The sequence below is a fragment of the Zootoca vivipara genome, chromosome 8, assembly GCF_965207765.1.
Source record: "Zootoca vivipara chromosome 8, rZooViv2.hap1.1, whole genome shotgun sequence".
NCBI classification, from domain to species: Eukaryota; Metazoa; Chordata; class Lepidosauria; order Squamata; family Lacertidae; genus Zootoca; species Zootoca vivipara.
The window spans coordinates 10,315,504-10,340,505 of NC_142591.1; the positions used below are offsets into that span (position 1 = coordinate 10,315,504).

The window sequence follows — 25,002 nt, forward strand, 5'->3', positions numbered from 1 at the left end:
GGCCACTTTAAATAGTCATGGCGTCCTTCAAAGGATCATTGGAACAGCAGTTTGTTATGGGTGCTGGGCATTGTTAGGAGACCCCTGTTCCCCTCACAGAGTTACAAATTCTAGAATGGTTTAACTGTCAATCTTTCTTCCCGAAGAACTTGGGGAAAGAGCTGTAACTTCCTATGAGAATTTACAGATCTCTAGCAAAGCACACACACAAAAAATCCAATTTCTGGAGGGGCAAGGCCTTTACTCTCCTAAAGTTTGTTGGGCATGCTGCCTATATAAGAAATGGAATTGCTTGCAGAATAAATCTGCAGGCCTATTTAGATATATTTTTAGTTGTCTATTAATGTGAGTGGAAAAGACTAGCAACTTACCAGCCTTCGAGAATACAATGGTATTTGTAAAGTTCACGATATAGCAGGCTGTAATAGTTTTAGTTCTCTATTTCAACATTCAGTGTCACTGACATATTTATTTCAGTGATACTGATCACAACAGATATACCCTTAAGGTTTGCTGTCTATAGAGTTTTCTGTCTTTAATTGTGTTGTTTCTCATGATTTTGCTTTAGAGAGAATGTATGATTTTTGTTTGTTTGTTTATTTCAGGCACCCCGAAACTCGGCCCTCCAGATGTTTTGGGACTACAACTCCCATCATCCCTAGCTAACAGGACCAGTGGTCAGGGATGATGGGAATTGTAGTCCCAAAACATCTGGAGGGCCGAGTTTGGTTTATTTCATAAAAATTATACACTGCTTGATTGTAAAACCAACATTAACCTCACAGCAGTTTTCTTTTTCTCGCCTCCCTGGAAGAAGGCCACTTTTCAGAAATTATTGAAATATTCAGCATTGGCAGTGGGGTGGTTGCCATCCCCATACCCTAGGGCTGCCATATGTCCAGATTTTCCCAGACATTACTGGGATTTCAAAGGCAGAATTGACATCCCAGGAGAATTTCCAAAAGGCGGCGCTTTGTCCTGGATCTTATGCAAGTCAATAAAAAAAATCACGTGTTTGGGGGGATGTTTTTGGGGAGAGAGGAAAAAAAGCTCACCAACTTTCAGGTCAACAAATTTGGGGTCTTCCACCAGCTGCAAAACCAAAAACAACCAGTGGGGGTGGGAAGAGAGAAGCTGTGCTCTACCCTTGAGAAACTGTTGAGAATTTACCCTTCCCTCAGAGAAATTCATTGAAATGATAACCCTCATTTTTCTGCTCGCAAATTGAGTGGGGAATTTTCAGAGACCATTTGCTCACAGTCTTAGTTTAGATAGGGGAGAATTAGTGGGGCCAGAATCATGACAAATGTTCTTTGATACTCCACGACAATGTTGCCAGGTACATTTTTTTGACAAGGAGATTTTTTTATAGCATGATCTCACTTAAGTCTTCTGAATGTGGGTTAACCAAACTAACCCCCCTCCCCCAATTAAGGACAATGTAATTTAAGTGTTTGTGAAAGGGAGCAAAGGAACAGTCTACAGCAGGCATCCCCAAACTTCGGCCCTCCAGATGTTTTGGACTACAATTCCCATCATCCCTGACCACTGGTCCTTTTAGCTAGGGATCATGGGAATTGTAGGCCAAAACATATGGAGGGCCACAGTTTGAGGGTGCCTGGCCTACAGCTTTCAAGTGTGACACAGAGCTGACTTTTCTTTCCCACCTGCAGATCTGGTGTTGGGCAGTGGATTTGGCTGTCTGATGGAAGGTTAAACTGTTCCTCCACTCAGTCTGTAAATAAACTCAAATATTTAAAAGTCCCATAAACTTCCAGTAACCTCCTTCAAAGGGAAAACTGAACCAGGTTTAAGCGCTGTGCCCCTGGAACTTCTCACTTCTTGGGGAACTGGGGTGAGCATAGCAATATGCAACTTCATACATTTTAGCCTTTAACTTGTAGACAAAGTCATTTTCTCTTAAAAAGGAAGGCATTTTAGTGAGCAATTCCACAAAAGTGGCAGATGGGCTGTTTCTTCATCTTGTTGCAAGCTGCAGTTTTCTTTGGCTGCTGTAGTCATTCTCTGTTCCAAAGTACTGCTGAGTTATGTACCCCGTTCTCATTACTAAACTGTTGGGGATTTCATAACAAGCTACTCCAAGAAACTAGGCAGACACACTTGGATACAAATAGCTTTGTCATAAACTAACAGGCCAGCCAGAAACAACTATTCTTCTGGCATTATTTGACCATTTTGGAACATCCTATTCAAGAGCTCTCCGAAAACAGCATTGATCTACTTTAATCTTACAAAACATCATCAGTCCTACAAAACAACAACACGCACCTTTTCATGCTACCCTCTAAAAATCCTACATTAAATAACATCTAAGCAAGGAATAAAGAATTTCACAGAGTACGATCTTTGTTACTGATGTAGGGAATGACTACAATAGCCAAAGAAAACTGCACTTTGCAACCAAGGTATTTTCTCTATTATTCTTTGGGTCAATGTCACAAACGTCTCTAGTTCTAGACCTAAGAAACCTAGACCTATGCACCAGATCTAAGGAAAAGTTTTGTACATATTAATTTTGAAGCAACACTGATCAAGTTTTTTTAAAAAAAATAACTAATTAAAAATGGGAAGGCATGACATTAAAATCACAAACTTATCTCATCCAGATCACGTCTTTTACACAATTCAATAGCTCTACATAATGCAGCTCTTTTCGCCTGTAAATAAAATTAACTACTTCCCCACCTGCTCCAGCACCAACTTAGCCATTGTTGATTTCTCACTGGCAACAAAGATTAAATAACGGATTTAGAAGAGAAGATTCTTGTGATCAAAAGGATTAGTTATGAGAGGGTGTTTGATAGATGAGCAGCAGCAGGCAGAAACATTCCACTGCAGAACTATTTCTGGCTTTAGCCTAGCAGATTAAGTAATTTATAATAAAAAAATCAGAAACAAAACAGCTTCTTTCCAGCACTTCAGTTAACAGGCAAGAAGGGAGAGTTGCAAATGTCATCTCCTGTGATCCTCCATATAATGGGAAAGATCACACACACACACACACCAATTTTTGTTACCTAAAGGATGGGTACCCTCTATTATTTTCAGGGTCTGTCTTGACTCTGCACTAGATAGTGGTTCAGGACCTTGAAGTGCATTTGCTGCAAAAATGAATGATCTGGGCCAGGCCATCATCTAGCAGTTAAAAGGCTTCTCAGAACAGAAGCATAAGGACTTAGGTGTCCACTTTCTCTACGCTATGCATAATTGTATATACACCTATCATGTTACCCCCTTACTGACCTATACTCAAAACGAAAAATCCCCAAATGTTGTAATATTTCATCAGAGAGGGGTTGTTCCATCTCTTGATCCTACTGGTTGCCCTTTTCAGAACCTTTTTGAACTCTGCAATATCCTTTTCGAGGTCAGGCAGCCAGAACTGTACACGGTATTCCAACTGTGGTTGTTAATAACGGCATTGTGATACAGTCTTTTGTTTTCAATTCCTTTTCTATCACTTCCTAGCATGAAATCCACCTTTTCACTGCAGCCCAGCATTGGGGCTGACATCTTCCTCAAGGTATCCACTATGGCAGCCTGCCAGGTCCAGCCCCTCTTGCAGAAAATAAATATTTGGGCATGTGGGAGGCTCAACAGAGTACCTCCCTTCTCCCTGTCCAAAGTCAGGATGCAATGCACAACACCATCCCTGCTTCCAGTGCTTAACTCATCAAAGATGTGGGGTGCTGCAATAAAATATAACCAGCAAGCTTAGGGCTAGTTGAACGGGTTAAGACCACGTATTGCATTCCTAGACTCAGGTCACACCCCTTCAGCTCTGGTGAAGAAGGAAGTAAAGCTTCTTTGTTCACTCTCTTTGATAATGATGATGATATTTATTAAGTATGTATACTGCCCTACACCTGCAGGTCTCAGGGCGGTTCACAACTCTCTTCCACCACATGAAGCTGACCAGGCAATACGTCGGGGCTTGACTACCATGTCCAGACTGCGTGCTCAGGACTATTTTTCCTGTATTTTGTAAGGAGCAGACAACTGGGCTCCTATCAGGGCCATCTGTACATCAGGGCCAGATGGGCAGGGTATAAATAATAAAATTAGTTTCAATTTTAAAACTAGTTTCAATCCCTGGCACCTCCAAGTGGAGCTAGGAAAGAGTCCCTGGGGAGTGGTGACCAGTCGGTAGAGACAATCCCAACCAGATGGACCAATGGTCTGAGCTGGCATGAGGCAGTTTCCCACACTCCTAAAGTACATTTTATGTTTCTGTAATCTATTTTGTCTGTATTGCTATGATGACTCCTGGCATGTAGTTGTGACACTCCCATTCCTGGCTATATGGAATATCTTCAGCTCATACACCTCTTACTTTTCAGTCTGCAGTAGGACTGGATCAGGGGTCAGCAAACTTTTTCAGCAGGGGGCCGGTCCACTGTCCCTCAGACCTTGTGGGGGGCCAGACTATATTTTGAAAAAAAATATGAACAACTTCCTATGCCCCACAAATAACCCAGAGATGCATTTTTAATAAAAGGACACAATCTACTCATGTAAAAACACCAGACAGGCCCCACAAATAAGCCAGAGATGCTTTTAAATAAAAGGACACATTCTACTCATGTAAAAACATGCCGATTCCCGGACCTTCCGGGGGCCGGATTTAGAAGGTGATTGGGCCGCATCTGGGAACCCCTGGACTGGATGAACACACTGTTCCCAGTATAAATACTATTTATTAGTCATTAGTAATCACATAAAATTCACTAAAATATACGAAGAAAAGCATTCAGGTAGTGAAGTACCTTCACTGTTTCCTGCAGCTTACATCTGTATGTAGCATAGAACAGAGAATAAAGTTTTACAATTCACAAAAAAATGCTTTTTTTGTTTGGAACACTCAGCACTCAACTGTAAAGCTAATTGCCTAGAGCTACACGTATTTAATACTGATCATCAGCCTGTCAGAAAATGCCAGGATGCTTGCCTGCAAGTAAGATATATTATATAATATAAGGAAAGGATTCCCTGCCAAGCTTGATTATAACTTGTTGGTTGAACATTCTTAGGTCTGACTCACATATAATGTTCCAATGTCTTTAACGGCCAAGCGATGGCCATGAAATCTTTGCTTTTCTGTGGATTTTGCTACCACATTGCAAATAATATTTAGAATATTATTTTTAAACTCTAAGTTGCATGGTGCAGGATCTAAGTAGCTGGTACATCATTGCTGGAAGTAAATGAATGCCAGCACAGATACATTAAAAATAAAACTACAGAGACTTTCAAAAGTGTTGTAAGTATAAGTATGTGTGTGTCTTAATGTGCTTAGATTCATGTTATGAATCTTTTTGGCACTTATTTGCAGTGGAGAAGGTGACACATCAAATTAAAGCAGCCAACAACATGTCAAGTCTTGTTTATCAGGATTTTTTTTTTTTTGCAACGCGGGCAGTCTGTTTAGAATTTGTAAAATTTGTAAATGCCCACAATCCCCATTTAAAACCGCCCCAGAATGCATACTGAAATCTAGCAGATGTGCTTAAAGAGAAATTTATTTTCAACAGCTTGTTTAAGCATTTGGAAGAACATCGGAATGCCATCCCATTGAAAAAAATGCAATGGAGACAGATGGTATTAGCACTCAGATATACATTTCAATGAGAGTTCAAATATATAATTCTGATTTTCACATCATGAACTTGATGGTTCACCCTAGCAGGAACATGCAATGGGTATTTTTAAATACCTGGGTGCATAATTATATTAATGCATTTTAATTCATTTTCCATGAGAACACACTAACCATTCCACATATGCTGCTGAGTTCTGGTTGCGTGACAGAACTTTCCCCTCCTGTCCCTGCAGTTCTCCTTGCACCCTCAAAATCTGCTCCAGGGAGTTGGAGAAGCCTCAGGAACAGATTTTGGGATCACACAGGGAAGGGAGAGGAAGGAGAATTCGCATTGTAGACTAGTGCAGAATAGTATACAAGCCGTAGTGCCCTCAGTGCACGTAGCATACTGTAAATATTTTAATAAGAAAAATCAGGGCCTCTGTCTATAATCTGGACTTTCTCTCAGATCGCTCCCAGAGGGTCCGGTTGGGCCCTTATATGTCAAACATGCTTAGGACTAACACAGGAACACCACAAGGATGCGTGCTTAGTCCGCTCCATTATACTCTTTATACATATGATTGTGTCGCTGCCCACCCTAGAAATAGGGTTGTCAAATTTGCAGATGACACAACCGTGATCGGGCTCATCTCTGATAAGGAGGGTGAAACTGAGTATAGAGATGAGGTGGAGCGGCTGACAGAGTGGTGCAGAGTCAACAACTTGCTCATAAACACAAAGAAAACTAAGGAGCTTGTGGTGGACTTTAGGAGACAGAAGAATGAGGTCCAGCCACTCTTGATTGACGGAATTTGTGTGGAGAGGGTAACAACGTTTAGATTTCTAGGCATTGAGTTACAGGAGGATCTGTCCTGGAGTGTTAATACGAGGGGGCTTGTGAAGAAGGCGCAGCAGAGACTGTATTTTTTGAGAATTTTAAGGAAAAACCATCTTCCACAAAAGCTGCTGCTTGCCTTCTATCACTGTGCCATACAGAGCGTGCTCACGTACGGTTTATGTGTGTGGTACGGAAGCTGTACTTCCCAGGACAGAGCAGGGCTGTGTAGAATTATTAAAACAGCAGAGAGCATTATTGGCTGCTCACTCACCACCTTAGAACAAATTTACACCACCAGGTGCCATAGAAAAGCACTAGATATATCAAGAGATCCAACGCACCCTGGTCACCATTTCTTTCAGCTCCTGCCATCGGGACGGAGATATAGAACTATGCAGGCAAGAACGAGCCGTCTCAGGAACAGTTTCTTCTCTAGAGCAATTTTGGCCTTAAATGGAAAGCCCGGACTTTGAAGTCATCTTATTTTACTTGTTATTTTGTAGTATATTTACTGTTTTTAATTAGCTTTTTGTAATTTTGGATTATGCGGAATGCTTTATCTGAGTGGATGTAGCAACCGAGTAATTTCGTTGTTCCCGCAAGGGGACAATGACAATAAAGATATCTTATCTTATCTTATCTTTGAGAATTCTTGGAGAACATGTGAAGTCCCTGCAAACTGGAGGTGGGTAAAAGTTGTATCCATCTTCAAAAAAGGGAGGAAAGAAGACCCATATAACTAGTGATTGCTCAGCTTTATTTAGATACCAGGAAATGTCCTAGAACCGATAATTAAATGGTCAGTCTGTGAGCACTTAGAAAAGGATGTTGTGATTTTCTCAGAAACAAGCCATGCCAGACAAACCTCTCTCTCTCTCTTGGTGGTTCAGGGAAATGCTGTGGATGTAGTATATCTTGATTTCAGTAAGGCTTTTGACGAAGTCCCCCATGATATACTTGTGGGGAAGCTGATAAAATGCGGACTGAATGAGGTAACTGTTAGTGGATTGGTAGCTGATTGAGTGACCAAACCCCAAGAGTGCTCACTAATGGTTCCTCATCATCCTGGAAAAATGTGTCAAGTGGTGTGCCACAGGGTTTTGTCCTAGGCTCTTAGTTGTTCGATGCCTTTATAAACAACTTGGATGAAGGAATTGAGGTGATGTTCATCACATTTGCAGGTGACACCAAACTGAGAGGAGTAGCTAATGTCACAGAAGACAAAATCGGGATTCAAAATCACCTTAACAGATTGAAGAACTGGACCAAATGAAATTCAACAGGGACAAATAAAAGGTTCTGCACTTAGTCAGAAAAAACTAGCTGCACAAATATGAGATTTTTTGGGGGGGGGCACCTGGATTGCCAGTAGTACATGTGAAACAGAACTACGATGTCTTAGTAGACCACAAGCTTAACATGAGTCAACAGTGTGATGCAGCAGCAAAAAAGGCTAACTATTCTAGGCTGCATTAACATAAGTATTATCAGGGACTGGCTGGGTACTGGTGTGTGGTAGCTGGATACTGATGAGTGGGCACCCATAGAGGGGGGTTTGGAGAATGACTTGGAAGGGATAAGTGATCTGGGGGAGCCTGAAACAGCCAGGAGATGAGAGTCAGAGACAGAAGAAGCTGCAGAATTGGAGAGCAAAGAACAGGTGCAAGGAGAACGGAGAGAGAGGTCAGGCTGGTGGAGAGTCAAGGGCTTCCACACCTTTTCCTATCCTCTTGCCCCCCCCCCCGCTCCACTGTCTCCTAGGACCAAGGGAGGATTGAAGATGGAGGAGCAGAACCAGGCAGTAATTCTTTGATCCAGTTAAGGTTCACAGGCAGTTATGTATAACTAGCTGTGGCAAAATGTGGATTGGTATGCACTAGAATCAAACTTAGCACTTCTGTTCATAAATATTGCTTTCGTGGAAGACAATTCTGAATAAAAGAAATCTAACAACATTAATCTGGCACTTGTTAGTCCTTTTGCAATTATATCTGTTTATTCAAATGCAAAATTGCATGATCCACAATCTAAATAATATGCATTTTAATTATCTACCTTCCACTTTAAACAAGCACATAGCATTAGTTGGATACTATACCCTGGAATTTATTAATTAAAATTTCATAGGCAACGCAATCGTAACTTAATCGGAGAACCCTTAATTTGTGTTCTTCTTGTAGCAGGCTTTCCAAGATAGCCATCTGCTTCATTAATGCATACCAGAAAGAACAAACCATGTTAAACTCATGATACACTGGATGACATATTCAGTTTTTCCTTTACGCACATCATGCTGACATTCGAAGAGACATATAATGCCAAATAGGTAGATATAGCCTCATATTATCTATAACTAGCACGTAAATTCTAAATAATTAAAAAGGGGCCCCATGACCCCTAGCCCTTTTGTATGGAAAGCCTGGAGTCCTCATCTCAGCTGCATGGGAGTGAAAATGGTGGAAATCGACTTTTTGCATGTTAAGAGACACTAAATCAAGGACTATATTTAAGAGGAAAATTGTGGTTAAGAAGTGTGGTAGCTAGATAAATAAATATTTGTTCTTAATGCATACATCATATATTCTAAGTCGAAAACTGAGAATGAAAACAAGTTACGGGGTTGAGCCCTGGCTCAATTTACGATGTGTATATAGTCTCTTACATTTAAATTAACCATAAAAGTACCGTAAGGCAACACTTTTTTATATGGAATAATAAAATACATTTTGGTATTTAATTAATAGGACCCAATTTTCCATTCATCTTTTTTCTACCTTAACTGAATATCAGTTTGCCAAAATCAACAGCCACTTCAGAGTTTTGATGATTATTCTGGAATGTACAAAAAAAAAAAGGAGAGAGAAATTCTGGACATTTCAACAGATACGTAGACACCTGCGCATCCTAGTAGTAGCTAAGGCTCACTTTGTATTCGGATAAGAGAATTTTAGGGGTTTTTTTGTTTTGTTTTTACATTTCCCAGATTTCAATGGGAGAGATAAGCATATGCACAAATGTTGTTTAGTCGTTTAGTCGTGTCCGACTCTTCGTGACCCCATGGACCATAGCACGCCAGGCACTCCTGTCTTGCACTGCCTCCCGCAGTTTGGTCAAACTATGCACATATGCACAAATATGTCCCTCTAAAGTCATTTTCCCACCCCTGTTAAACTACTTACCCCATAATCCTTTATTATTTATTATATGCAGAATGGGAACAAGACAAATAATGATATAAAAAATGTGTACACAAGTAAGCACTTCGCAATGTGATTCAAATAATACAAAATGTACTGCTTCTTTTAAAAGATATGAGGCCATGAACCTCGTAGGGTCAGACCACAAAGGAAAACCATTACAGCTCGCAGTCAAAGAGCCTGCCTCTATGAACTAGTGGTTCATGATCATTTTCGCATATACTTGGGTACTTCAGCACAGTATGGGTTGCCACTGATTAATACTGGTAAGCTGGCTTTAAAAACCTTGGGTATTCATTAAAACAAATGACTGGGCAAGATTCCCAAAGGCCTGACTCACTTCCGAATTCCGCTGACCCACTTTGCTGTGATTATTTTCTTAAGTACCACTTGCAGCTGTTGATTAAATCTGATCTACCTAATAGAACAGCTATCAATTCTAAAAGGGAATGTTTGCTTCGTACAGTCACATGGCTGCAAAGGGACAAACCCATTGGCTTAGTTACCAAGTCAGAGAGAACTCCTGGCTCCAGCTGACCTCTTGGGCTGACTTGACCCATCTCTCCCACCCAGTGCCAGGTGTTCTCTCTCAGTAAAAGACCAGATGGTCCAGGAAGGGAGGGAGGATGATGTTACACGCTGCTTCCTGTGGAAGACTATAAAAAAAGGTAGAATGTGGGACTGTGGGAAAAGTGCAAGATGAATGGGGAGAAATGGAACAGAGGGCTATGAGGATTTTCTTCCCAGTGTCCCCATCAAAATTATTTATTATTTATTAATTTTTTTATGTTGCCCCTAAACCCACAGGTCTCAGGGCTTTTACAACATAAAAACACAAAATACTTAATATTAACAACACATTTTAAAAGGGCATTAAAGCCCGTCGTTACTCCAGCAACCTTTTTCATAGTCTAAAGCAGGGATTGGTGAGAGCCACCAACTTGGGCAGCTTTGAAAGGGAATTATGCAAATTCATGGAGGATAAGGCTGCAAAAGGACACTAGCTACTATGACTTTATACTACCTTCAGCGCCAGGACCTGTATGCTTCTGAAAGTTAGCTGCTAGGTGAACAGCAATGAGAGGGGGCTATAGGCCTCAGGTGTTGCTTGTGGGCTTCCGATAGACACCTGGTTGTCAACTGTAGGAAAGAGGTGGGGTGTTTGGTTTGACCTAGCAGGGTTCTTCTCATTGTCAATTTGCATTTGAGGGGAGCACAAATTTTGCAGGCTGTGGCCATGGAAGTGGGAGTATATTTTACCCAATGGAGGGCAGAGTAACAGTAGGCATGTGTGTTCACACACTCACATTTAAGTACTGTATTTTATTACAGTATTTATGCATGCGAAAGGCTGGACTAGATGAATCCCAAGCCGGAATTAAGATTGCCGGAAGAAATATCAACAACCTCAGGTCTGCAGATGACACAACCTTGATGGCAGAAAGTGAGGAGGAATTAAAGAACCTTTTAATGAGGGTGAAAGAGGAGAGCGCAAAATATGGTCTGAAGCTCAACATCAAGAAATGCAATCATAAAAATACCCTAGTAAGGAGTTTGATACAGTATCTATCTCAGAAACTTAATTTGAATAATATGTGTAATTGGATCAAAATAAAAACTGACCTATACTAATAGGTCCTAGCTATTTTTTATTTTTTACTGCTATAAACCAAGATCATGGCCACTGGTCCCATCACCTCCTGGCAAATAGAAGGGGAAGAAATGGAGGCAGTGAGAGATTTTACTTTCTTGGGCTCCTTGATCACTGCAGATGGTGACAGCAGTCACGAAATTAAAAGATGCCTGCTTCTTGGGAGAAAAGCAATGACAAACCTAGACAGCATCTTAAAAAGCAGAGACATCACCTTGCCTACAAAGGTCCGTATAGTTAAAGCTATGGTTTTCCCAGTAGTGATGTATGGAAGTGAGAGCTGGACCATAAAGAAGGCTGATCGCCGAAGAATTGATGCTTTTGAATTATGGTGCTGGAGGAGACTCTTGAGAGTCCCATGGACTGCAAGAAGATCAAACCTACCCATTCTTAAGGAAATCAGCCCTGAGTGCTCCCTGGAAGGACAGATCGTGAAGCTGAGGCTCCAATACTTTGGCCACCTCATGAGAAGAGAAGACTCCCTGGAAAAGACCCTGATGTTGGGAAAGATTGAGGGCACTAGGAGACGGGGACGGCAGAGGACGAGATGGCTGGACAGTGTTCTCGAAGCTACGAACATGAGTTTGACCAAACTGTGGATGGCAGTGCAAGACAGGAGTGCCTGGCGTGCTATGGTCCATGGGGTCATGAAGAGTCGGACACGACTAAACAACAACAAATGCATGATACCTCAATATGCATATTACTAAACATATTTACCCTAAATAATACATATTCTAAACTCATTTTGGTACAACTTTGCAGCCAAGAACTGTATTGCAAAATTCAGAGAGGTGTGAAATCCAAAATATACTTTTATTCCAATCTGTGTAGTGCTTGGAGAGGTGCAAATTAGATCTGTTCACTTAAAAATTTGGAACAAACAAAATTCTCCTTCATTTCATTTATGTTTGTGTGAATTCCTGCAGGCACACACAGAACTCCATAGTAGTTGGTGCTACCTAGTTAATAGAGCACTATGTTTGTGAATGTGACTGGGGCACTATATCTTCGGGAGAAGAAAAGGCTAAGGAGTAAACCCTACACAAATCTGGACAGGAGTCCCTAAGACGGTTGGATGGCACCTTGCATGCTTTCTTCTAGCAACTCCTATGACCAAGTTGATGCCAAACATATTGCTGTGGTTTCCTTTGGACCACATCAGTGAGGCCAAGAGGGGGGGGGAGGTATTGTCGTCTGGGCAGTCCAGGACCTCCATATACACTGCCAAGGCTTGTGCCCCAGAGAGGTCACTTTAGTGCTGCTAACACAGAGGTTTGACTCCACCCCCAGAGGTGTACTCCATTGTCTCTCGAGACAGACAGATGCCAATTACATTACACACACAATCCAAAAAGAGATGTGCAGTTAAAGGAGCTTTGTCAAACATGTTTTGAGAGTACTATTTTTCCCCTCTTACAATTATTAAATTTGGTAGTGCTTCTGGGGAATATTTGTTTTAAAATATATAAAAAATACAGTCATAGATTCCCACTTGGCCATCTCTTTGGACATCTAAATATCTTTTAATAGTTAAGCATTTAATTTGCATAGCATCCAAACACCTGTTCTTTCAGCCTAAGCTACTGCATTGTCATTTATATTTATCACATTTCCTGGAAGTCTAACTCAATTGTTAATAGCTGAGCAAAATCCAGTCCACTTGGTTTCAGTGGAAGAGCTTTAATATTAACACGTAGGGACTACAACAAGTGCTTAAGATAAAGGAGGGTCCCTAACTACCAACCATGGGGATTTAAAATTGCCTCTATTATGCCTGTTTATGCCACTTCATCATTAGAAAGCCCTACCTTGCCTTTCAAACTATGCAGCAACTGCAGTAGTTTGGTGTGTGTGTGTGTTTTCTTTCAAAAGGTACATAGACTATACATAATCTTCTTTGTCCACCCATCCCTGTGGTATCTCCTTGGAACCAAACTATTATGAAGCTAATATTTATGACAAGTTTTATTAGATAAGAGAATTTTCAGGCACTTCTATGCCGGCTGGCACTACTATTGAAGAAAAGAATGAATGTCAGCTGGTCCTGAAGTGTTAATGAATTTGCTAGTTCTAGCTATTTCTACACGAGTTGCCCCCTAGTCAGATGCCTGAGAGGAAGAAGGAGAAGAAATTAAATTGATAGAGACAAGGCTTGCTTCATCTTTGTAACTATTGTAAACGTGTTGACTGAAGGAAGACTACTGTAATTACATTATGAACCATTTGGAGCATGGGGGAGGGGCAGAAAGGGTCTTAATGAACTCACGATATGCTGCTGATCATGAATAGTATTAACTCTACCTGTTGGCATATATTCTGATAGCAGGATTCTCCTCTAATCAGGACCCAGTTTAATGGACACTGAATGCTTTATACTTCCACCTATCACTCTTTATGTTAAGTACAGAGCCTTTTCTCTCTTTGCTTATGGGAAGACTTTAATGCTCACTCTGACCTTTTTAGCTGCATTCTAATAGACACTCTGGAGATTGGCCCTATACCTCTGGAGATTCGCCTCTAAGCACACATACGGAGGGTCAGGTGAACGTCAGGGGTTAAGCCTAGCCCAGACTTCACTGCCTCCAAACCTCTGAAATTCTAAAGCACTCTATCATTAAGAAAACCAATCCAAGGTATGTGAACCTGGTCTTAACACATGTCAACAGGCTGGAGTCCTATAACTGATAGGTAGAATTGTACTACTAGTGTGTCTTCATGAATAGAAATCCACAGGCAATAATAAATTTCCTATTGGGTGATTTGGTACTAGCATCCTTTGATGGGCAGGTATAAAACCAGATGCTCCAAAGGTCTTGAAATGTCCTGAGACCTAAAGCGTAGCCATCCAACTAATACATATGGGTTTTGTAGTGACCATTGAACATGTGGGAACTTTAAACCATGTGGCTGGATTTATACCCATCTTCAAACAGAGGCTTTATCCACATGACCTGAAGGCTCATGAAATAGCAGCACCTGATGGAATGTGTAGCAACACAACCAGGAGAAAACAATGTGTTTGCCATGTAGTAATGAAAGAGCATACAACCAGCCAGCTGTGGTAGACTCAGAGGCCCTACAATCTTACTGCTGTTTGTGATGGCAGACAGAGAGAAGGACTCAACTCTAGGGTGCTACAAGGTAAATATAAGGCCTCTACATGTACCCAAGGTATACCACAACACTGTGTAGGACAAATGGTTATGATAACATTCCCGCCTCCCCTTCTGCATAATGAAGAATTCAACTAAGGAAGGAAGGGAGGGTCCAGATTAATAATAAGTATATCTTTCAAAAGTCACAAGTGGTACTGGCACCAAGAGGCAGAAGCGACTGTGTGTTGATGAGGAAAGCTGGTAACATTGCCAAGTCAGATTGAGGGGCAAACTTCAAAGGCTCATTAACCCAACTTCAAAAGAAGTACACTTTTTTCCAGAGATTGTACTTTCTTTATCTGCATACTAGCTTAATAGCAATGTGTGCTTTACACTTTCCTTTACGTCTTACTTCTGAAAGGAACACCTACTTATGCAGGCATTGGGTGCGAGACAAACAGCAGTGCAGTTTGAGGGCAGCAAAGACCAACTGATTTCTCCAGTTATAGCAGTCTATGTGGCTCCTTGTACAGTGTTGACATGCAACACAATGGCAAAGTAAGAACTGTCCTGCATAGTGCTGACTCCTGTAGGATAGCTAGAGGAGTCAAGAAGTGGATTTCTGCAGATCAACAACATGCATTTAGAGAAGGCCAGAGTTTTGCCTAGTACAAAGAGCCTAAAGCAAATTCTACGAATAAAATTCAGTCTGACAGGCCATTTAAAGTATGGCTGTGTTCCAGCTGGAGGATTCTGCTGAGTAAACCCCAACACAAGAGTCCTGCTAAGAAATATATTGAGGGACTTCCAAGTTTATGGGGATACCAGCTATAATTACTACCCCCATGAACTATTTATACAACCTGAAAACTTCACCCTAATCTTTTGAAACAATACATTTGGATATATGCAGCTAGGAAAACCGTAGCCATCTGGTCCCCACGATGCGTAAAAATGCTTTGCCAGCGCCAATGACTTTCTCTCTCTTCTATTTCTGGCTGTGACATATTAGATGCAATGGATACTTGAGATCAAATGGAAGCAGTTCAAAATTCACAAAGCAACATCCAGGACCTCATGCGGTTGCGAATGCAGACACGGTAACTGCAGGACCGTGTAGTTTATTTCTTAATTGAAAGCATAGAAAAATTAAGAAGAAAAATTCTTAGATCAGACGTCTTCCACTGACTAGATTGCACAGAAGTCATTCCCATTTATTGGTCTGTTAGCTGGAAATCTATCTGTTGACACCTGGTCCCCAAGTTAGTTGGGTGTTTTTTTTAGGAGACTAGGTAGCTAAGCTATATTTTTTTCTCCTTTTCAAGAAGAAGGTAGGTTTAAGGGTTGGAAGAATGCAGAGGCTGCTTATTCAGACCAACTACAAGTGATGCAACAGGGCGGCAGCGATGCTGGAAGACTCCCAAGACACCCCCTGAATCTGCGTAAAACACAAGGTGTGGGAACAAGCACAAGAGAGGTCCCAGGGATATAGAAAGAAGGAATGGATGGAATTTGCAGGATGAGTAAGCACAGTGCTGAGCCAGGAGAGAGAGAGGGAGGAAAAATAAGGGCAAGGGTGAGGGAGGGCAACCACTGTACTACAGAAAACCTTAGGGATATAAGGAAGCATTACACTACAGAAAACACCCACTAGGTGGTCTCTGACAGGAAGAGGCAACTCGGGACTCTGAAGTTTCTGGGGACCATAAGGAGCACAAATGTAAAAATAAGCATATGGCATGCATTCAACAGTTTGTTATGATTTTAGCTATTCCTGTTTTATCTGTAAGCCACCTTGAGTCCCTGTCAGGGGAAAAAGGCAGGGTATAAATAAATATAATAATAATAACAGCAGCAGCAACAAAACAACAACAACAACAACAAGAAGAAGAACGTCATCTCCTTATCTCTCTTATGGCCCATGATGCCACATAGAGATGACAATGATGTTTCATTCATTCAATTTTGCTCCCTTCCCTTTCTCTCAAGAAGTACCCGAGGTAACCAATGTACAAGCAGGAAACAAAATCAAATAAATACATAAATGAAACCTCAACTGATAATACATAACGCAAGAACACATAAAAAAGCAACAAGAAGAGAACAATTTAAAAGAAGTAGCAATGAAAAAAGAATCATGCTGATGGGTGCACAGCCCTAGTTTTTAACCATGATATAAGACACATTAAAGAGGGGAAAGGAAGCTGTAATCGAGTGGTTCTCAAAGGTGTGCCATGCAGGTGTGGCAGGAGAAGATGGCAAACGTGGAAGGCAATCAATATTATATTTTGGGAATGATTCATGTTGTTATGTAGTAGCTGCATTGTTTTATACTTTCTGGATGTCCCATGATCAGATTATAAGGTAGCTGTGTTGTATGTTATTAATCAAGCACTGCTAGGAGTTGTGTCTTTATGTTTTTCAATGTATTTCTTATTAATAAAAAATTAGTGTAGTGCAAGCAAATATTTATTCTGAAAGTGTGGCCCAGAGGGGGGGAAAGTTTAAGAGTGGCTGATGGGCCAAGATCCAATACATGCCTTAGAAGGGTCTACTGGTCAGCCTCACAGCTACAATCACCACATCTACACATACATCCTCTGGCCTGCGGGTTGGTCACTTGGAGGCTTGGTTGACCGCTCAAACACAGGAGAAACATATGCAGTCACCAGTTCCTGAATGATAATTGACACACTGTTACAGTAACTGCTCCCATGTAATCAACGCATAATGCTGCAGCTAGACATGCACATGTTAAAACAGGAATTGAGCACATGTAAATAAAAAGGATGACTGTGTGGCTTTTTAACTCAAGGCATGGTAGAAGCACATGCACCCGAATCCAAACTAGTTTGCTTCTACTAAAGGGAGAATCCAATATCAATTGTGTTGTGGCTCAAAGGGCTTCGTTTGAAGTACGCATATATTAGGATGAGTTTTGTTCTTCTCCTTGACATTTGGATGAGGCTGACTGGTCTGCAAATGGCTTCCTTCTCACAGCCAGACCTCATGCTATTTGTTAATGCTAGACAATGTTAGCCTGCTGTCACATCACACTGTCACAACCTTGCTTCAAATGTCACATTAGCAAAGTCAGACAAGAACTGCTTTGTATGAGAACATTTTTTATGCTGACCTTTTGAACAGTCAAAATGACAGGAAAGGCTCCCCTCACGGGTCTGCATAGGGAGTCCATATTTACACAATGAGAAGCAACACAAGTCTTAATATTTTCAGTTTGCTACTAAAATGCTCAATGCTATATAAATTTTAAAAAATGCCACCATCGCACACAACAGAAAATAGCAAGTTAATGGTTCGGGTGGGTGGGTGTGGACTGTCCTTCTGAAAACTGGCTGCCCATATAAATTTGTAAGCATCATTCGGCTCCTCCACGATAATATGACAGCAACAATCGCAGATAACAATGGCTCTCATAGTGAACCATTCACAGTGGGATCAGGTGTTAAACAGGGTTGTGTTATTGCCCCAACTCTATTCATTATGTTCATTCCCTTTGTCGAAGGGAAACTCCCCACCAGAGTAGAAATCATATATTGAACAGATGGAAAGCTCTTCAATCTGAGCAGGCTGAGCAGTTATTTCTAGAAGGCTAACGAATAATAGAATTGTGGAATTGGAAGCGACCACAATGGTCATCTAGTCCAACCCTCTGCAGTGCAGAAATCTTTTGCCCTACGTGGGGCTCAAACCCGTGACCCTAAGATTAAGAGTCACGTGCTCTAACAACTATCCCAGCTGCTTATACTGTGATTTTTTATTTAATTACTGTATCGAAATATTGATTATGTTTAATATTTCTATACTCATAGACAGACTATCTTCTCCTTAATAATTATTCTAATAAAGCTTAAAATAAATTTAAGCAAAATGCTAATGTGGCCATAGTACATCCACAATGAAACTTTAAAAAAAAACCACTAGTGTTGATTTTTTAAAAAACATGCTGCTGTTATTATTAATTATTATTATTATTACGAATTTTCGGTTTACGAACGCCGTGGACCCATCTGGAACGGATTAATTCACTTTCCATTACTTTCAATGGGAAAGTTCGCTTTAGTTTATGAATGCTTCAGCTTATGAACAGACTTCCGGAACCAATTACACCAATGCTTCGGATTAAGTACGCTTCAGGTTGAGTACTCCGCGGACCCGTCTGGAACGGATTAATCCACTTTCCATTACTTTCAATGGGAATGTTCGCTTCAGTTTATGAACAGACTTCCGGAACCAATTGTGTTCATAAACCAAGGTACCACTGTACATGACTTTTGGCTTTTGTCCTATATATTTATTAGAAGGTAGTAAAGGCAGTATGTTGTACTTACACTGGTACTGTGAAGGCATAAACTGGAGTGAGCTTTAGTACATTAGCCACAATCCAGCACAAATGAACACTTAATCCAATTTATTTCAAAGAGCTTATGCATTTCTAACTTTGTGCTGGATTGTGATCAATATGAAATGATGGAAGAACACAGAGAAATGAACACAGATTTTTCTCCTGCTTTCCAACTTGCTAAAGAAAAAACAACCCAGTATAGTATTTGAGCCAGTGAGTGCACTAGAAACCCTTGAACGCATTTATTGCAGGGAAGCAGATGAGAGATGTAAAAAGGAGAAAATAGCTAACAAGAGCAAGCTAGATCATGCCTGTACAAATTTTGCAAACAGCTGGAATAAAATCAAGTTTCTCCAATTCATCTGAATAACGACTCATGCTTTTTTCCTAAACTGCAAACTACATATACCTAGAGCTAGTGAAAAAGATGGAGCGATTAAGGGCTAGTTCACAAGTCGAGAGGTGTCTTGGGGCATTGGCTATCACTGATTTAGCACTGCAAAACGAACTTTCATGTCACCTCAATGACATTGTTTTTAAATGAAGTGGATTCACATATTGAGCTGCCAGTCACTTGTAAAGAAAGCAAGTACATATTCATGTATGTGTGAAACAGTCACCCATCCTTTCTACCTAATTATTTTCCATGCACAGAAATAGTACTCAATTTCCTCCAGGCAGAATCTACATAAAACTCTTCCAAATCTTTTGGGTTTTAACTAGCACTAATCAAAGCCCATTCACAATATTTTCATACATCCCTATCAACTTGGCTGCAGGCCCAGAAGGAAAACTGGCTTTAAAAAAAAGCTCCAAGAAAGAAATTGTTAGCGATGTAAAAAGAGGGAGGAATGAACGCCTTGGTGCAGATTTTAACATGGTGGATATACTAGCAAAGAAGCTAAGGGAGCTCCAAAGATTTCAAACAATGTAAGCTTTTTCAAAAGATTTCATTTAGAAAGCGAAAGCCGGACTATACATTTTGTTACACATAAAATTGCAATGGAACTGCAACAACCACATCTTTGCGACAAAGTCCCACTAGAAACAGATAATAGGTAGCAGAGATACAATGGTAAGAGGCAAGTACTTAAAATTGTTCCTACCAGGCACTTGCCATCTCAAATTCCCTCTACACACACACACACACACACACACACACACACACACACACACACCGCCAAACCATTGACATTCCAGCAAGGAAGGATTTTCAAATTGCCATTATTAAAGGAAATGAAGGAATTTGCAAAGTCTACTGGTGTCAGAAAGGCCTATGTAAAAGAACCTCCAACCAACCACAAACTTAACAATTAAGCGTGCATGCAATTATATACCATTGTCACCTCTAAAAGATATGCATCTGTGAGTGCAAGTATTTCCATTTTCTGATAGCTGAGAAGTGCAGACTATGATGTGGGACTCAATTAAATCATAGCCTTTGGCCATGATCCAGGGAACAAGTGCAGCAGAAATTCACGGGGATGCCATGAGCACAACTGCAGGTTTCCATGAAAGAGGGGTAGTCAATAGATTTGGAAACAATTGCTTCCTACTGAAGATTTAACTGTATACGTACTAGATGTTTTGCTTCCTGACTGATCCTGCTCTTAGACCTGCTCCTGAGGGGATGCTGACGGGCAACACTAGATGTTAGAGGCCCTTGCTCTCTTTTTCTCTCTTTATGGATGTAGTTTAGACCATAGCTGTCAAGTTCTCCCTTTTTTTTTAAAGGGAAATTCCCTTATGCTGAATAGGCTTCCTCACGAGAAAAGGGAAAACTTGACAGCTATGGTTTGGACCCACTTTTCTGCACTGGACAGGATTCTAGTGATACAGGAATTGGTGGTATTGATATTAGTCTGTTGGATCACTACCTGAACAAGGCATGGATTGACCTTGCAACACTTTTCCAGACAGGCCTAGAGCTTTATGTCCTGGGTGCCATCAAAGATGTGTAATTTGACAAGCTTTATCTACTATGGATGTGCTACTATGCCTAGAAAAAAGGGGAAGCCATTTTGATTTCCCTGTAATACTGAATGGAAGGAGGAATGAAGATTACTTTACTGAAGCAGATTTGGCCTCAAACCCCAAGCTGAATCAGGTCGCCTTCAAAGCACAAAACTGACATATGAACTGAATATTCTGGAAGGTGCATACCTTTACGGTAGTTAACAAGTTAGCGCAAAGGCCTTCTACTCCACTTTTACAGCAGCCCCCATTCATGGTTGTTGAAAGACTCTCACTGAATCTGATGGGGCATAGGTAAAGGTAAAGGGACCCCTGACCATTAGGTCCAGTCATTACCGACTCTGGGGTTGCGGCGCTCATCTCGCGTTATTGGCCGAGGGAGCTGGCGTACAGCTTCCAGGTCATGTGGCCAGCATGACTAAGCCGCTTCTGGTGAACCAGAGCAGCGCACGGAAACGCCGTTTACCTTCCCGCTGTAGCGGTACCTATTTATCTACTTGCACTTTGACGTGCTTTCAAACTGCTAGGTTGGCAGGAGCTAGGACCAAGCAACGGGAGCTAACCCATTGCGGGGATTCGAACTGCCGACTTTCTGATTGGCAAGCGCTAGGCTTTGTGGGTTAACCCACAGTGCCACCCACGTCCCTACTCTGATGGGGCATACCACAGAGTTAATATGCAAGTTTTTGAGGGGGCAGCAATAGCAGCAAATAGGTCTGTCTATCTCTGTCATCACTGCATTAATTGAATCCTTATGAGCTTTTCTAGATTTTTTAATATGTCAACCATGCCTTGGCCTGAAATCATACCTGGCTGCAGTAAGTTATGCTCTAGCACAGGGCTAGGCATCCTAAGGCCCGTGGGCCGGACGCGGCCCAATTGCCTTCTCAATCCGGCCCACGGGTGGTCCAGGAATCAACGTGTTTCTACATGAGTAGAATGTGTCCTTTTATTTAAAATGCATCTCTGGGTTATTTGTGGGGCATAGGAATTAGTTCATATACAGTGGTACCTCGGTTTATGAACACAATTGGTTCCGGAAGTCTGTTCATAAACTAAAGCATTCACAAACTGAAGCGAACTTTCCCATTGAAAGTAATGGAAAGTGGATTAATCCGTTCCAGACGGGTCCGCAGAGTACTCAACCTGAAGTGTACTTAACCCGAAGCATGGGTGCAATTGGTTCCGGAAGTCTGTTCATAAACTGAAGCGTTCACAAACTGAAGCGAACTTTCCCATTGAAAGTAATGGAAAGTGGATTAATCCGTTCCAGACGGGTCCGCAGAGTACTCAACCTGAAGTGTACTTAACCCGAAGCATGGGTGCAATTGGTTCCGGAAGTCTGTTCATAAACTGAAGCGTTCATAAACTGAAGCGAACTTTCCCATTGAAAGTAATGGAAAGTGAATTAATCCGTTCCAGATGGGTCTGCGGCGTTTGTAAACCGAAAATTTGTAAACTGAGGTGTTCATAAACCGAGGTTCCACTGTAATTTTTTCAAAATATAGTCCGGCCCACCACATAGTCTGAGGGACAGTGGACTGGCCCATGGCTGAAAAAGGTTGCTGACCCCTGCTCTAGCACCATCTGATAGGTTTGTTGCAATGTACTTTATGGGTGTGTGTGTGTGTGTGTAGGATGGGGGGAGGGATTGATATTGGTTACTGGTTGGTTGGTTGGTTCTTGCTTTCATTATCCAGTTTGTGTTTTTATATTGCATTTTTATGTTGTGAACCATCCTGAGATCTACAGATGAAGGGCGGTATACAAATTTAATTAATAAGTAAAAAAATAAAAAATAAAATATGTGGGGCAATTAGACTTAAGGCACAGACTTTGGTTGTTAAAGCCCTAAATGACAGCATGCACTAGGAATGAACAGGGCATATTAGGAATGACCAACCCTCATATGAGATTTCTGAACTGAGCAGAGAGAAAAAATAGGGATCTTTCAGTTTCAGCAAAGCATTACCCTGATATCATGCACTGGTTAAAAGCCTAGCTGTTGCATTTTGCACCAACTGAAGCTTGTGGTTGCTCCTCAAGGGTAGCCCTATGTGGAGTGTGTTGTGGGTAACATGGAGAAGATTGACTTGGGAAAGGTCACAGCTGGTGCAGCAAATGTAACTGTGCAGAAACACACCTTGCCACTGCCATGACCTGAAAATTCAGGGACAACACAGGATCCAGAAACACTCCTAAGCTCTTTCATTTATTTTCGGGGCAGTGCAGCCACTTCTAGAACATGCTGAATCTCAGTTCCCAAGACAACACCAAACCTGCCATGCCTGGATTTATTCTCATCTTATTCACTCTCATCCAGTCCATTATTAAATCCCGACAACATTCAAGGGTATCAACTTTTATCTTTGCACAAGGAGCAATAGAGGCAAACGTCATCAGCATACTGGCAGCTCTTAACTCCAAAACTCTGAATGCTATCTCCCAGTACACTGTGTGGATGTCAAACAGCATTGGGGACAGAACAGAACCCTATTGCATACCATAAGCCAAGCCTCTGTTGTCAAAAAGCAGAATTCAGAACCACTTTCTGGACACAGTCCAACATACAAGACCAGATCCCCCGAAATATAATTTCCACAAGGCCCAACCCAGTCAGGAAATCAAGAAGGAAACCATAGTAGATGGTACTGAAAACCACTGAGAACTCCAAGAGAACTAGTAGCGCCATACTCTCTGCAGGCATCCAAAACACTCTCAGGGGTTATTCACACTTCTTCTTGCCTGCTGCTTCCCCCTGAGGAAAACCATTCTTTGGTGCTTAATCAGAGGAGACAGCAATTCAGGTTTTCTCCAGATTGCCATTTGTTCCTATCTATCGCTAAACAGCGGGAAAGGAGCGGGAAAGGGGGAAACCACTCAGACTCATGATTCTAGGTGAAGTGCAGACAAGCCCTTAGTTCCACATCCCAATTGAAGCCCAATTGCAATGGGTCTAAGTTTTGTTTTGTTTGGCCTTTCAGAGGGGTGTGTGTGTGTGTGTGAGAGAGAGAGAGAGAGAGAGAGAGAGAGCAAATTAGTTTGAATTTGTTTTAAGGAACCATGCATAGGATTGTGTTCTCAGGCAACTGAAGGTTATGTAATCAACTGACAGCCCTAATGATCTGATCATTTTAAAAAAACCTTCAATATGATCTTTTAAACATGTTGTGAGAATGTAACAGGAAAAAGTTTTTTTCAGTAATCCAAATGTTATGGAATGTTTCAAGGAATATATAGCTTAATAGGGAAGACATGAGGAAGCTGGCTGATCAAGTTTGGAGTATGAAAACCCTCTCTACAAGGGAGGAGTTAAGTTGTATGCCTGGAACTAACCCAAGTCACTGTACTGTTGTAATTCCTCATCAATGATTAGGTTTCAAAATATATTTTCATTTTTTTAAAAAAAATTCTTTAAGGAAAGTAAGCCAGTAGAAATGTTCTTATTAGAACAGCTGTTCTCATTTTCTAAATATGTCTCACTTTTCAGGTGGGACAAGAGGTTAGCACATGTTATTTCTATAATATACATTTTCAGCACACTTATCCAATCTGTATGCCAGATCACATGTAGGATGCCATGTATTTTTGTAAGCAAAGAAGGCCAGACTCACAAGTGGAGAGAGTTTCACACAATGCATTCCCCCGCCCCACTGACAAAAAAGAACCCATTATTTCTGGGCATTCTGCCACGTTTTATTACCACATATTCAGTTAATTTCCTTTCAACCTACTATATACAGTGCAAAGTGGCTATTAGGACAAATGCATCTCATATTCACATGCTTTACGAACTGTAATAATATAAATGCAAATGGATAAATAAATATCTGTCACCTACCTTGGAACTGTGTAAATTTGATTGTCCCCATCCTCTCTCCATTTCTGAACATAACTTGACCCTAAATAAAGTAAACAGACAACCTTATAAAGCTACAGTTCACTCTAAATGACAATGAGATCAACTATCTAATCTGGACTTTTCTTATTAAAAATACACTTGGAAATCAGAGACCTTGATGAACTAAAGAGATTTACACTTACAGAACCCATTTTATAAAGTAACATGACACTTGTGCAAGGCTGTGCTGGAGCAGTTATGCAATAATGATTATATAGGGGCAACTACTGGCGAAGACCATTGGTCTTTTTATGCTGAATAGCTGCCCAAAGCCAAGTCTATCATTGCAAAGATAGATAGATCAACCACCACCACCACCCCACCCAAATTGCAGGCACTATCTATATAAATAAATGTTGCATTATTGCAGGTCTG

The 25,002-nt window shown here is 41.1% G+C and overlaps 1 protein-coding gene across 1 annotated transcript in view; it reads right to left on the reverse strand.

Annotated features, from left to right (window-relative positions):
• GABBR2 (gamma-aminobutyric acid type B receptor subunit 2) overlaps positions 1-25,002 on the reverse strand; it is a 248,965-nt gene that overhangs the window by 86,587 nt on the left and 137,376 nt on the right. The window contains exon 8 of the mRNA XM_035124845.3: positions 24,568-24,628. Coding sequence (XP_034980736.1) covers positions 24,568-24,628 — 61 coding nt within the window. The remainder of the gene's footprint in view (positions 1-24,567; positions 24,629-25,002) is intronic.